At 32.6% G+C, this 14,163-nt stretch overlaps 1 protein-coding gene across 1 annotated transcript in view; it reads left to right on the top strand.

Annotated features, from left to right (window-relative positions):
* Positions 1-14,163, top strand: part of LOC127801199 (mediator of RNA polymerase II transcription subunit 12) — a 113,302-nt gene that overhangs the window by 34,512 nt on the left and 64,627 nt on the right. The window contains 1 exon segment of the mRNA XM_052336106.1: positions 13,740-13,933. Coding sequence (XP_052192066.1) covers positions 13,806-13,933 — 128 coding nt within the window. The 5' untranslated portion in view covers positions 13,740-13,805.

Here is a 14,163-nt window from a genome sequence, read left to right as displayed (position 1 = left end):
ATTTGGAAGTTACTACTATATTGATCATTCTGCACTTCAATTGTTTGACGATAGTCTATGCTGCTAAGCATTTCTATGTTTTGAAACTTGATGCAGAATTATAAATTGGGTTGTGTCTTTGCCACCTTAGTTAAAAACAATGACTAGAAGAACATTCCCTTTTCAACTTCCATCGATAGCAGATCATGTATTCAGTGTCTAAAAATTTCTATGTGCTTCTTATTATTAATGTCAAGAGTTTTATGGAGAATAAAGCATATAATGCCGTAGTTTGTTTTTTTGAAGATGCTCAAAGTATGTTGGATTTTTCCAATGCTATATTCTAGAATTTTGATTATTTGATTTTTTCATTATTCCGTAAGGAGACAATGCAGCTGAAATTATCCTTTTAATGTGTGAACAAGTCCCGAAGCAACTGATGACTTGTGCTGATATCGAAGCCAAAGAGTGTGATTCAGGGCATGGGTTAAACAAAAAGGAATCGTAAGGAAACATGTAAAACTAATAAGAGTTCTTTTGATGTACATTGTGAGTTGGATGTTACCAAAAACTTGGGACTTGAAAATTCCTTCTATCAAGATTTAGAGAAAAAAAATTCAAAAAATCTTGATGTGGAAGTACTCCTGAATGAGCCATACCAACAGATTAATTAGAAAAGTACTACTTGTATGAAGCATGACTGGAGTAATGATCCTGTCATTAAATCTGAGCATGAGCTCTCTGTGTCTGACAAAAAATTAATGGAGGCAGTTAAGGTGTTTGTAGATCAGACCTTTGCAGAAGGAAAACACCTCAGAGAAGATAGAGATATTGACCGCTTTGACCAATATACTGATGCCCTTCAGACATTAAGTTCAAATAAACAATCAATTTTGAAACTCCTCAAAGATCGAAACTCACTGTTGGTGAGGCTCATTGAAGACTTGGATGGTGCTCATGTCGAGACAAATCAAAATTTCAATTCACCAACAAGATCCCACTTTTTAGATGGGGAGCTAAGTACGTCAAAACCCTCTGAGGCTATTGCCCGTAAGCAGCATAGCTTCTTCAGGAGAAAGAGCAAATCCTAGGAAAAAATCTTGTTGCAGGCAGATAAAAATAGTCAAACTTCAAATAGAATTGTCATTCTGAAACCAGCACTAGCAAGCTTGCAGACTTCTAAAACTGAAATTAGACATCACTTATCTGGACCAAAAGTGCAGACTGAGATAACTATTTCCCAATTTTCTTTTACAGAAATTAGGAGAAAGCTAAAGCATGTTATGAGAAAAGAGCAGTACAGGGTCCCTTCAGAAAAAGGCATTAAGAGGGAAAGAGGTGCGTGGAACTTTACATATAGAAACCCTTTCTATAATGAAAAATTTGCCAGCACTGCCTTTCACACCAAAAATAAAGAAAAGATTTGGAAGCCTAGAGACTCCAAAATAGGCATGGGAAATGAAATTGATGAATATAACAGGCTTACGGTATCTAACATCAATATTGAGGCCAAGAAACATCTGGCAGAAATGCTAAAGAATGGAGAAGAAATTGCAGACATTTCAAGCAGGATATTGCCAAAAACATTGGGAAGGATTCTCTCTCTTCTAGAATTCAACTTCTCTCCGACTTGCAGCACGGGAAGGGAGAATGAACATGGTTTAGTGACAATAGAAAGACAATCAACCCATTCCAAAAATCTTCAAATGATCAATGAGAACTCATGGCAGCTTGCACACGAGAACTGTGACAGTAGTTTACATCCTTTACAACCAATGTTAAACAGTCAATCATGCTTAGATGATAACCTTGAAGGTTCTTGACAGTCTTGCGAATTGAATTCAGATGTTGGACATGAGAATACTTATGCTAATGCGATGGAAGAAACCTTATTTTCTATGAGAGCTAATAGAAGTTCTGGAGATACTATTTTCTAGCTCTCCGACTTATATAGATGTATTTTTATTAATCATGGTGCCAAATACTAATTGATCAGTTTATAATATTTGTATAGGTGACGAGGAGATTACAAAAACTATTGATGCATCAGTCTAAGGAGAAAGCAACATCGACATTTCAGCTGAACAGTTTAGCTCTTCCGTTGCTAAAGGTGACAAACAAAGTGACCTTGCTGAAGTATGTGACAAAGATGACTATGCCCAATGCTTGGGATCGGTAAGGCGTTGTTTGCTGTATGGTGATGAGAGGTCAATATTTTCTAAATCTTAATGAATTATATCCCCATTTTAGCTTTTTATTTATACTTAAAATAAATAATTATTTGCATTACATATTATTACAGGATGAAGTAAGAAAGTTGACTTCTACAATTAATTAGGGGCATAAATCGAAGAAGTTGGATTACCCATTATTGTTACACAAAATTATGGGCAAACTATGGAGTTTAGAGGATGTTTCAAGTGTACTTGTCTCAACTATCAAATAGAATCCAACATAAGAAAGGCCCAAGACCAACCAACGACCCAAAACCAACCAAAGACCCAAGACCAATCAAAGGCCCAACAAAGCCCAATTTGTAGAAGACTTTTCTTTGTTTTGTATTTTTTTTTATAAGTGATTTATCACCTAAAGTCTTTTGTATTCTTATGAGTAGTCCACCACCTAAAGTCTTTGGTATTTTTTGTCTTTTACCTAATTTTTTTCCATTAGTTAGGTGAATGTTTTGTGAGTGCTCATTAGATATAATTATGTTTAGTTGAATAATTGTGTGATTTGTATTGCATCTTGTGGGCTATAAATAGCTCACTTAGGTGCATTTGTAAGAATGTTGTTATTACTTGAATCAAAATTTAGTTTTGTTCTTAGAGTTTCTCTTAAATAATTGCTCTTATTCTCTCTCTTGTTTTCTCTTGTAATCTTACTTTCTTCATTTTTTCTTTTAAATTCTTATGTCATTTATTGTTATTTTATTATCCACCGCCTAAATGACCGATTAATTTATGCCTTTAAATTTTTGTAATTTTAATTATTGTCTTTTAATTATCCACCGCCTAAATGGCCGATTAGTTTCTACTAATTTAATTTTTGTCATTTAAATTTTGTTATTTAAATTAGGCCATTTAAATTCTTGTCAATTAACTTTTAAATGAAAATGAGTAGCTAAATCTAATATTGGGTTAAAGTAAGGACAGTGTCCAACGCCAATGATTCCCAAAGAAAGCTGCGCTTTAAATGAGTAACATTAATTTAAATTTCAGTATGAGTGTGTTTTAATTATTAGAAAATCACTAGGTTCGGATTGGATCGTAAGCTTAACTTAGAGCTTTCATATTACGCATGAGAGTTACTAGAACTGGAAACGCTATTATACCCAAACCTGGATGATTAATTTAGTTGTTTTGTATATTAATTGTAATTGGATTTATGGTAATTGTTTAAATTAAAATCTCACATATCATGTATGGGGATTGCTTAAACTAGAACTATCATCATCTTTAATTGCATTTAATAACAAACTCTCATATCTGAAAGTAAATTAATGTTACTAACCTTATCTGCTAAAATTTTGGAATTAACGGGTTGGTACTGAAATTGTTTTAACTCAAGTGCCATCTAATTTTATATCCTCACATTAAACATTTATTTCAACTTCTACCTTGTTTTATTTTCTAGTATTTGTTATCTAAAAAAATCATAAAAAAATCTTGTTACCAATCCATCTAAATGGGTGTGACATTATTTTTCTTTTGCCATAAATAAATCTTTCAGTGGATGACCTAGACTCATCCAGAAAGTATAAATTTAAATTTGGACTACAACTGCACTCGTACACTGACGAGTATAAACCTCTCATTTAAATAAATATATATATATATAATTTTTATTGTGTTTTATTTTGTGTTTTAATTGCAAGGTGAGAGTGCAGCCACTTCATATCCAAGAATTAGTTACACATGTTTCATATAAGAATTCCATCAACATATAACCAAAATAGATTCTCCTGACAAGTCATGTCCAGTGACATGTTCTCCAACATTGATCACCTATGTACTTGTCTAGGCATCTTCATGCTTATGGGTGTGAGACCCCTAATGCTATCAGATAGCAAAAACACAGCACATACATGTCTTACCGCAATTATCAATGTCTATTATTGACATTGTTACGACCTCAGACATTTAATGATGTCTACAAACTGTGATACACCATTTCACATCTTTATAGATTAATCACAGTATATATCATATGGATTTCTATCTAGTATCATTCGGTTATTACAACAATAACAAGAAACTAATAGAATGACTTATTGTAAAATTGAATAACTCTTTATTCAATAATAAATATAATTACAATTGTCAGTGTACAACATACCCAATCTGATTGGGTCTAGAGCACCTATACTAATAAGAACCACATAGATGAACATTCCTACCTCCCAATTGGATGGTCCGGCTCATTAACAAGTATTTCACACCAATACACAAGACAACTATGCTGGTTCAATTCCAAAGATCAACACATCATTGCAACTTGAAGAACACGACCATTATCCACCAAGCCATGTGGTTAGTCATCGGCATTATATTCGGTTAATCGTTCCCCAACGATCACTCACAGGTCTATTAACGACATTTCATATCATATGGCTCGTGACATATCATCATCCTATCAGTATCTTCATCCCTATACCGAATGAGGTGGTAACATTTATACTAATCCATACCTGATTAATCGGAGTTCTCATCTAAAGAATCTAAGGATTATGAATAATTTAAGAAATTATGTTACCAGAGAATCTTGTCACATAGTTTCAATACATTGAAAATACGATTCTCACATATAAGATCTAGAGACTCATTCATATAATTGATTGGAGAAAATATGAATGAAGAAAATCTTATCTTTTATTGATTTATACAAAAATACAATTATTGCATTAAAAAAAGTCTGTTTGATGCCATCCAAATCTAGCATCAGAGCACACAACACTAACAATATAATGATAGGGTTGATGATGGTTTGGCAAAGCAATGAGTTATTCGAGACAAAAATCGACATTGACACTAATAATGACCACCACATCACTTGAAAAAGACAATTAGTGATGACCCGATCGGTTGATCTCATTTGAAATAAGAGGGTTGGGATTCAAATTGTTAGTGATGTGACCTAATGTTAGATTTATATGACATCTGACATACATATTAATGATATATATGATGTATCTTTGTATATATTTATAAAAAAAAAACAAGTTTATTATCATTCATTACTCTTCACTTTTGTTATATGAATGAGTTCATGGATTTTCTATTTAAGAGTATTATTTTTAATATGTTAAAAATATGTGAAGGGATTCTTTGATAATGGGATTTGTTAAATATTCCTAATCCTTAGATTAATCAAATGAAGATTCTGATTAGTTGATTATGGACTGGCACAATATTTGCTACCTTAATTAGTACGAGATACTAATGGTTAAAGTAAGTGAGTTACATATCATGAGACATAGGGATGTCTCTGGTAACCCTGTGGGTGGTTGTTGGAGAATAATGCACTGAATGTGAGATCGATGATTGATCACATGGCATTATGGATAATGATGTTGTCATTGAGTTGCGATTGTGTAACTGATCCTTAGAGTTGAACTAACACAGTTATCATCTTGTGCATTAGTGTGCAGGATTTTTTAATGTGCTAAACTATCCAATTGCGAGATGTGGACGTTCATCTATGTGGTTCTGTATTGTTGGTGCATTGAGGCAAGTGTTTAGGAATAAGATCAGTCACCCTTATTTTTGATGTGGTGAACATCTTATGTGGTCTATTGTTAGTGTGACGGGAAAGTGTTTGTGCAAAGTGGTATGATTAATCATGAAAGTGTTTATTGAAGTGTCATCTAGTCATGCTAGTAATATATGACACATAGTTACTTAGTTTGTGAATTTTTCATACCATGACTTTCGCTTAGTCTTGAGATCGAGTGACAAAATGATTGTATTACATGGTAATCGTCAACTATAATAAGCTCACTTGAAGTTTGACTTCATTGCCTACTATATTGTATTGGACCGCTATTAGGCACTTCTCAGCATCTTTCAAAATGTCATCAGAACATGGAGACATTCTCGTGACAGTTTGAGGTAATTCAGCCAGTGTCAAAAGTGTTTTGACACTATCTGATTGCTAGTAGGTAATGAACATAGAAAGTCACACACAATTTAGCATGGCATTTAGTATTGGCACTATGCACGGGTTATGTCTCGGCCTTCATTAATAGTTAATGGTGGTTTTTGATATGTTATTAAGTATTAATGACTCGGTTTGTTAAATGTTAATAAGTCGATTGTAGTTTCTTATATGGAACTACATGCAGAGTCGATTGCTTTTGACTGCCACGATAATTGACTCCTTGAAGTTGCTAGTTGACTCCTAGTGCTGCCTCAGCCAAGTTAGTGCCTTACGCATAGCGCAAAATTGGGAAATGGTGGTGGCATTTTTTGGAGGCAAAAATCGGGTAGAGGCTAAGGGGATTTTTTTAAGGTATTAGCTGCTTCTTCTTTCTCTGTCTTATTATTCTGTTTCTGTAGTTTATAATGGTGTAATTTGTATGCACAGGAAATTTTAGATTGTCCGGAGGAGACACACGGGTGATGGTGAATCAACGTCCTCATGCTAGCATAGGATGGGGACCACGATGTGGTACCGAGTAGCTTGCTAAGTGTTGATAGACTAGGCTTCTATGTAGTGATGAGGATTCGATCTTAGTGTAGAAACATTTTTTACACCTACCAGACATTGGGCTACTGGTATATTATTTATTGTATTTCATATAATAAAATATCGTGTTGTTTAAATACCAAAATTATGTATGGTGTGTGTATTTATAACTTTCATTGTGCAACTTTGATGTGTACAAAATTTTTAAACTTACCTACACCGCCATACATGTTCTCCAACACAAATCCATACTTGGGATGGTGTCAAGTATATCCAAATTGACGACCTAAATCAGACAGCTAGTCTAGATTAGCATTCTTGACACTGTCATTTTTGTTGTTTTACTTTTGTATACTTAGTTTTGATGATGAAAAATAATATTTTATTTAATCCCTAAGTCATGAATCAAGGTTGTGGTTTTCAACATAAATCAATTTCAATATCAAGTATTACTTTGTGAGAATGAAAACCAAATGAATTTCAAGTATTGAGATTTCAAAGTCAGATTTTTCTAAGTCTGGAAGGTTAGCACCTTATAAGGAGACATATATGAAAATGTTTTCTTTTTAGAAAACTAACTCCCGATAATTCAATAGCTAACATTCATTAGTGATAAAATGATTTTTAACGAATTTTTCAAGAAATATAAAGTGTATATCTTGGAGGTGGTAAAATTACAAAATCCTAAGTTCCTACTAAAACCCAAATTCTACTTTTTTATTCTTATTGATTTTGATTTTTTTGATATTATTATTGAATCCAAATGGGGGGTACTTTCTTATTTACATTTATGTATTAAAGTAAATGGAAGGTAAAATATAAATTAATCAAAATATGTTGTAATGTTTTCAGCTTCATTCTGTTGAAAATCTTCTTCATCTATCGACTGTGTGCTTCAATCTATCGACTATGCCCATAAATAGTCGACTATGTGCTTAAGGATAGTCGACTATGTCTATTGTTTTGTCAACTATATTTCATTTTGTCGACTATTGTGTAAGGATAGTCGACTATGCTATTTCATCTGTCAATTATGTTTGTTCGTGAATTTCAAAATTTTCCTTGTATTTTTTATCTGTCGACTATGTAAAAGGATCTGTCGACTATGAAAAGTTTTGGTTGAGAAATAGTCGACTATGCTTGCTTGTCTGTCAACTATGCCTAGTTTTATTTGAAGAAATAGTCAACTAACCCATTTTATCTGTCGACTATTTGTTTATCAGAAATCAATAACGGCTAGTTTTTCAAACTTAAACGGTCATAAACGGCTACATTTCTCTTCAATCTTGTGGGAAGCTTATAAATACAAGTCATGGATGATCAAGAGAAGGCTAATGGACGAGAATGAAATAATTTGAGCTTATTGTTACTCTCGTTTGTATTTACAGTGATCGTGCTTCAATTTTTTCTCTCTTCAAAGCTTTGATTTTAACTTATATTAATTCATTCAAGCATTGTTTTCATTGTGAGAGAACTTGTAACTAAGAGTGCCAACTCTTAGCATCTCGTTTACATTTGTATCACTCTTATTTTCCTAACTTTGTGTTAGAAGACTTACTTGTTGAAGCAAAGGGCTGTAATTCCTAATTAGGTGCTAGAGGGCTTGCTTGTATAAGCAATAGGTTGTAATTCCTAGTTTTGGACTAGAGGACCTACTTGGTTTAAGTAAGGGTTTTTAGTGGATTATTTGCAAAATCCTTAGTGAGGAGCTAAGGTAGTGGATTAGGTTTGGGTTAAGCTGAACCACTATAAATCCTTGTATTTTCTTGTGCTTGTGTTCTTTGATATATTTATCTTTCCAAGCATATCATTATTCCTCACTCAGTTCACATATTTATCTTTGTTCATTTGTCATTTTTATGCTTTACGCTTTAAAACTCTAAAACCTCAATCTGTATCAAAAAGTTTTTCAAGTTTTATCAATTAAGTTTTTAAAATAACCAATTCACCCCTCTTCTTGGTGTGTGCCATAGCATCTTTCATTCTAACAATTTTTAAAATATATTTCTCTACTATTTGTCAGTGTTTATAATTAGATCTAAATCAACAATGACGAGATTGAGTTTTGGCGTTGTATATTTCTTCTTTCTATTTATTGAATCATCTTTGTTAGGTGGAAGCCAATAGGCGGTGGTTGTTGTTAGCCACCACTAGTTTTTGTGTGTGTGTGTGTGTGTGTTTTTTTTTTTTTTTTTTTCTCTTTTCTCTTTTAGAGGTTGTTTGACCTATTGTTTTTTAAGATGATTTTTAAGTTTTCCTACTTAAAAGTTGTGTAAAGTTTTAAAATTAATTAGCGTTTAAATTGATAATGTATTTTAATAAATATGGTTTAAGCTGTCATTTATATAATTATATATTTTATTTGAAAAAAATTGATAAATTATTAGAATTTAACAAAAATACTAAAATGAACATTTTGTTGAATAATATAAATAAAATTTATAAAAATACTAATTTTTAATAAAATTAATTAAATTATAAATTGATATACTACAATTAAAATTTTTATTATTAGATATTGATAAATTATATGCAATTATTTAAAATATATTAATACAATTTTTTTATATTAAAATTTATGTTTAATTCATAAAAATATTAAATATATATATTGAGACATTAAAATATATATAATATATATATACATAGATGGAGGAGGTGGTGGAAGGAGAAGATGGAGGTGACAATAATGAACAAAGATGGAGAAGGTGATGATGATGTGGATGGAGTTGGAGGCGGCGACTACCATGGAGGAGATGGAGATAGTAAGGATAAAGAAAAGCTGAAGAGAGATGGTGACAGAGAGAAGACAAATGGATGAATGAGAGAGATAAAATTGAAAATATTATAGTTATTGGATAACAAAATCGTATAATACTTGGTTAATAAAATAAGCTGGTAACAAGGTTTTGAGAAAATGTTATCAAAATAATGTTTAAGTTTGACAGTTTTGAATTCCTTTAATTTTTAATAAATATATAAATAAATAAATTATATAGTGCTTAAATTATCAACAGTCAAACCGTTACCCCAAACACTTCTTTACTCTCAAAATCTTCGTAAGTTGGATTTAATGAACTTTTTAATATAGTTTTAATTTTAAACTATTATTAAACTCTTAAACTTAAATAAATACATAGTGGGAAAATCACTTCGAAATCTAACCGAAAAGCAATAGGTAATTCTTAAACTTTACAATTCATTCTATTTTAATTTTTGTAACTATAATTTTTAAATCTTGATTTTTGTAAAAATTAAGTTTATTTTTTAATTTTGTTGTCAATTTTTATTAACCAAAACTAAGATGACGTGTGTTAATATAAATTTAAAAATTAGTTGATCATGAGATTTAAGTTATTCAATTTTTTATATAAAAAAACTAAGAGAAAAAAAACTAAAATTGAAAGAATAGAGTGGAGAGTAGTAGGAGAGATGGCTAAAAGCATATATATATATATATATTTATATACAGAGCCGGCCTAAGCCAGGGCTATAGCTAGGGCCTATAGTTGAGGGGGGCCCAAATTTTTTTTTTAAACTTATGTGTATATGTGTATAGAAAATTAAAAAAAATAAATAAATAAAAGAAGTTGTCGCTTGTATCCTATTAAAAGAATATTTCATTGGTATTTTTATTTGATTGGTACATTTGATGATTGTTTTTGCTTCAATTAATTATGGATGATGAAAGTAGGGGTGACAACAGTTTGGATTGGTTCGATTTTGTATGAATCTAGTAACCGAACTATTTTTAATGGTTCTAAAAAAATAAGAACCGTAACATTTAACTTTTAAATATTTAACATTTAACTTTTAAACCAAACTATGACCAATCCGTTACACCGAACTGGTTTCGGTTCAATTTTGGTTCTATCCAATTAACATTTAACTTTTAAATATTTTCACAAAATATGAAATTATAAATAAATTTGTTAATTAAAATAAACCCATAATTTCATTAATACTTCAAGTCTTGAAATAAGAGTTGAATAAAATAATTCATAGACCATCTTATAAAATGAAATTACATTGACAATTTAGTATAGCAATAGCGTATAAAAGCCTAGAAATACAAAATTCATGAATCTCTCTAGTTCCTTAAGAGGTGATACTATTTATGTATATATATATATCCAAAAAATTATAATATATATAAGTATAATATCGGTTTCGGTTCGGTTCGAATTATGCTTTGAAAAAAAAAATCAGTAATCAAATCAAATAAATCGATTCTTATTTTTTTAGAATCAGAATCTAACCATAAAACCAATTCCAATGGCATGGCTCAATCCAATTTGGTCCGATTCACCGATTTTCGGATATTTTTTAACAATTCTAGATAAAAGGAAGATTGATCAAATCAAGAAATGCTTATGGAGATTCGGGAGGATGCATGGAGACTCAACTATGTAATTTTTGTTTTTTAATGTAATATTTACAATGCAGAGTACTATTTTTCCTTTATTTGGAATTTTGTCCCATTGAGTTTTTTCCGAATAAAACTTTAATGAGATCTCAAATTATTATTTCTTATCTTTTATAAATTCTTATAATTTTAATAAAATTAATTAGTTAATATTTTTTTTATTTAATTTATATAAAAGGGTATATTTTAAAAAATTTGACCTGAGCCTAAAAAAACCCAGGACCGGCTATATATATAAATGGGAGGGGGAGACGATGGTCACAGAGTTGAGTCCCCTGGGGAAAGGAAAGCAGACAATTGGTGTGCAGTTAAACGCGTGCTTTTGTACTTTTCAACGGCGGGAAATTACGTTCCAAACCCCGTGTAGATCCGGCGCAGCGTAGGCAACGAGATGGGCATTTTGGGGAAAACGAGACATAGAGAGACGCCACTGTAAATACATATATTTAATGCTTTAAACGTTAGATCGCTACTCTTTCTCTCTCCTTTATTTCCATCAGCGGAAGCAACACATACAATACAACACCAACAACACAACACAAAGCCATCATCGTCATCATCATCATCATCATCAGCCGAAGGAGTCAAACCGCTCTCTCTCTCTCTGTATTTATGCATCTATGCAAGCGATTCGATAGGTTTTCCAATCGCTAATCTCTCGAGGCGACGACATTTGTATTCGAATCTCAAGATTTCTCTCGTTTTCCGCGAAAGCACGCAGCCTTTTTCCCTCGTCTTCCAAAACCCTAGCTTCGCCTTCTGCCGGGGGAAAGCTTACCGTGCCGTCCGGCCATATCGGGAGTCTTCGGGTTCAGCCTCCATTGAGCTGATTCGATCGTTTATTAGGGTTTTGATCATCGAGGTGCGTATGATGTTACTCGTGAAACCGTTTGATGCTTTGATTGGGTAAGAGAATGGGCGATTCGGGATGCTTTCCTTTTTGTCTATTGTTACTGTTGTTCGGGTTCAGTTTTGAACTGCTTTTTTGAACTTCTCTGCAATTCGGTTGGATTCACATGCTGGCTTTCGTTTTTACTGCGCGTGTTTTTTTTTTTTTTGTCATGTCTTTCTTAACTGAATGGGTTAGGGGTTTGAGGTCCGAGTTTGTTTCGAACTGCTTCACCTTACTTGCTGGGCTCGCGTCGGGGAAGTGGTTCGGTTATTTAGTATCTGTTATGGGGATCACAATTCCATGATTAATTGTTGATATTGACTGCAGCTACTGTGTGTAAATTTAGGGTCCGTTTGTTAAATTATAGTTTTTTAGTGGGGATTTATGCTTCTAATTGTGTTTGTTTCTTATCAGCTTTAATATTGCTATTCTACATTATGATGACTGCTTTAAGCATGCCATCCTACACTGAACATTTTGGGAAAGATCAGGGGGATAACTAGACAAATTTGGATTGCATATGTTCTAAAAGTATGAGCTTCTGCGTGTTTTCTTGAACTAAAATGCAGTTTCAGCTTCCTATGAACTGTCTCTAGTAACCCTGTCACTTGGCATTGGGGGAATCAAGTCTGTTTCAGTTTCTTATTTTGGGCTTAATAATCAGGAACTACTTTGCAGTAACTCTGGTTTTGAACATGACTTAAAGGTTAACTTATGCTATGCACATTTGTAGATTTTCTCTTAGTAAAATCATTTAACAAACTGACCCATGATCATAAAAGAAAAACGGTTGGAAAATTCAAGCATGCTTGTTCAACGCTTCAAAATTCTGCAGCAAGTTATGCTGTTAGCTTCCAAAATTCTGAACTTTCATCATCGTCGTCATCATGATCATCAACTGCACCTTATCCTCAATAAGTTAAGGTCTGACATGACATTGATAATGTTAATTGACTTCTAAAAGTCTCATTGACAATACAAATCCAGGCGAAAGAACAATGTGGCAAAATTTTACACTAGATGGCCACTAGTGAAGGAATGATGAGATAAAGTTTTCAACACCATCTTCATATGGAAAAGTTCTATGAGATGGCAATTCCCAAATTCCAAACTGTGAACTAATAAATTTTGTTCGTGGTTATTGCTCAAGGCTTCTTCTTTTTTTTAGTTAATTTTGTTCTGAAGTGGTTCTCTAATACAGATATATTATTGTGGTTCAGAATTTTAATTCAGTAAATGTGGTTAACATCTTACACAGAAGTACCTCCAAGTAAATGTTCTTTCTGCTTCTGATTAATAATTTTGGCAAATGTATTTAAAATACCAAATGCTACATTTGCATCTTCATTTTGTAGTCGAGTTTTTGTTTCTTGAAGTTTGCACCTTCACTTTTGTGTCACTGGACACCTTCACCTTGAGTTCTATTTAATATTTAGCTCTTATTGCCCTTGTAACTTTGTCTCTTTGTGCAGCAAGTCAGGTTGAGCGTGGCCTCATTGCGGTCTGGGGTCTTGGCTTATTTGGTCCTAACAAGCTAATTAACAAGTAGAGTGGAAAAATGAATCTTATCTTTGCCATCAAGGTTGTAGTAATTTCTTTGCTGTTTGGTAAATGCAATGCCATTGACTAGGCTTATCAAAAGACAAAAAGAATATCATTAAGTGGATATGTTGGTTTACTTTGACCTAGTACTGCTTCTTATTGTCATTTAACTTTTAAACTCATGCTCTGTTATAACTTGGTTTGCTTTTAATGCAGTTTCTCTTGCATAGGATCTTATAGTGCCTGATATTGGAGGAATTATGCTGGTAATAGTTGGGAAAAATGCAAAGGTATCATCCTACCAGCTGCACTAGTGCAGTAAATAACAGTGGAATTGGTGGGGCATCAGCCAGGGATACATCCCGAGCCGACTCCTCTTCGTTTCCGGCTAACTTCTCCCTAAATCAAAGGTAGATATGTTTCCTACTTGTCACTTATATACTCAGGGGGCTGAGTTTTTCACTTATATACTTAGGTTTCTGAGTTGTTACTTATATGCAGCCTTGTGGGATATATATTTTGTAATATGATGCATAATTGGGGATGTGGATATATCATGATTGTGTGATGGATTTATGCCTGGTGTTAAAAATAGTCCAATGTGGAAGTTGCTTCTTTGGGAAGATAGTTGTTTAACACC

This window comes from Diospyros lotus, chromosome 5, assembly GCF_014633365.1.
Source record: "Diospyros lotus cultivar Yz01 chromosome 5, ASM1463336v1, whole genome shotgun sequence".
NCBI classification, from domain to species: domain Eukaryota; kingdom Viridiplantae; phylum Streptophyta; class Magnoliopsida; order Ericales; family Ebenaceae; genus Diospyros; species Diospyros lotus.
This window is presented reverse-complemented; position numbering and strand designations above follow the sequence as displayed.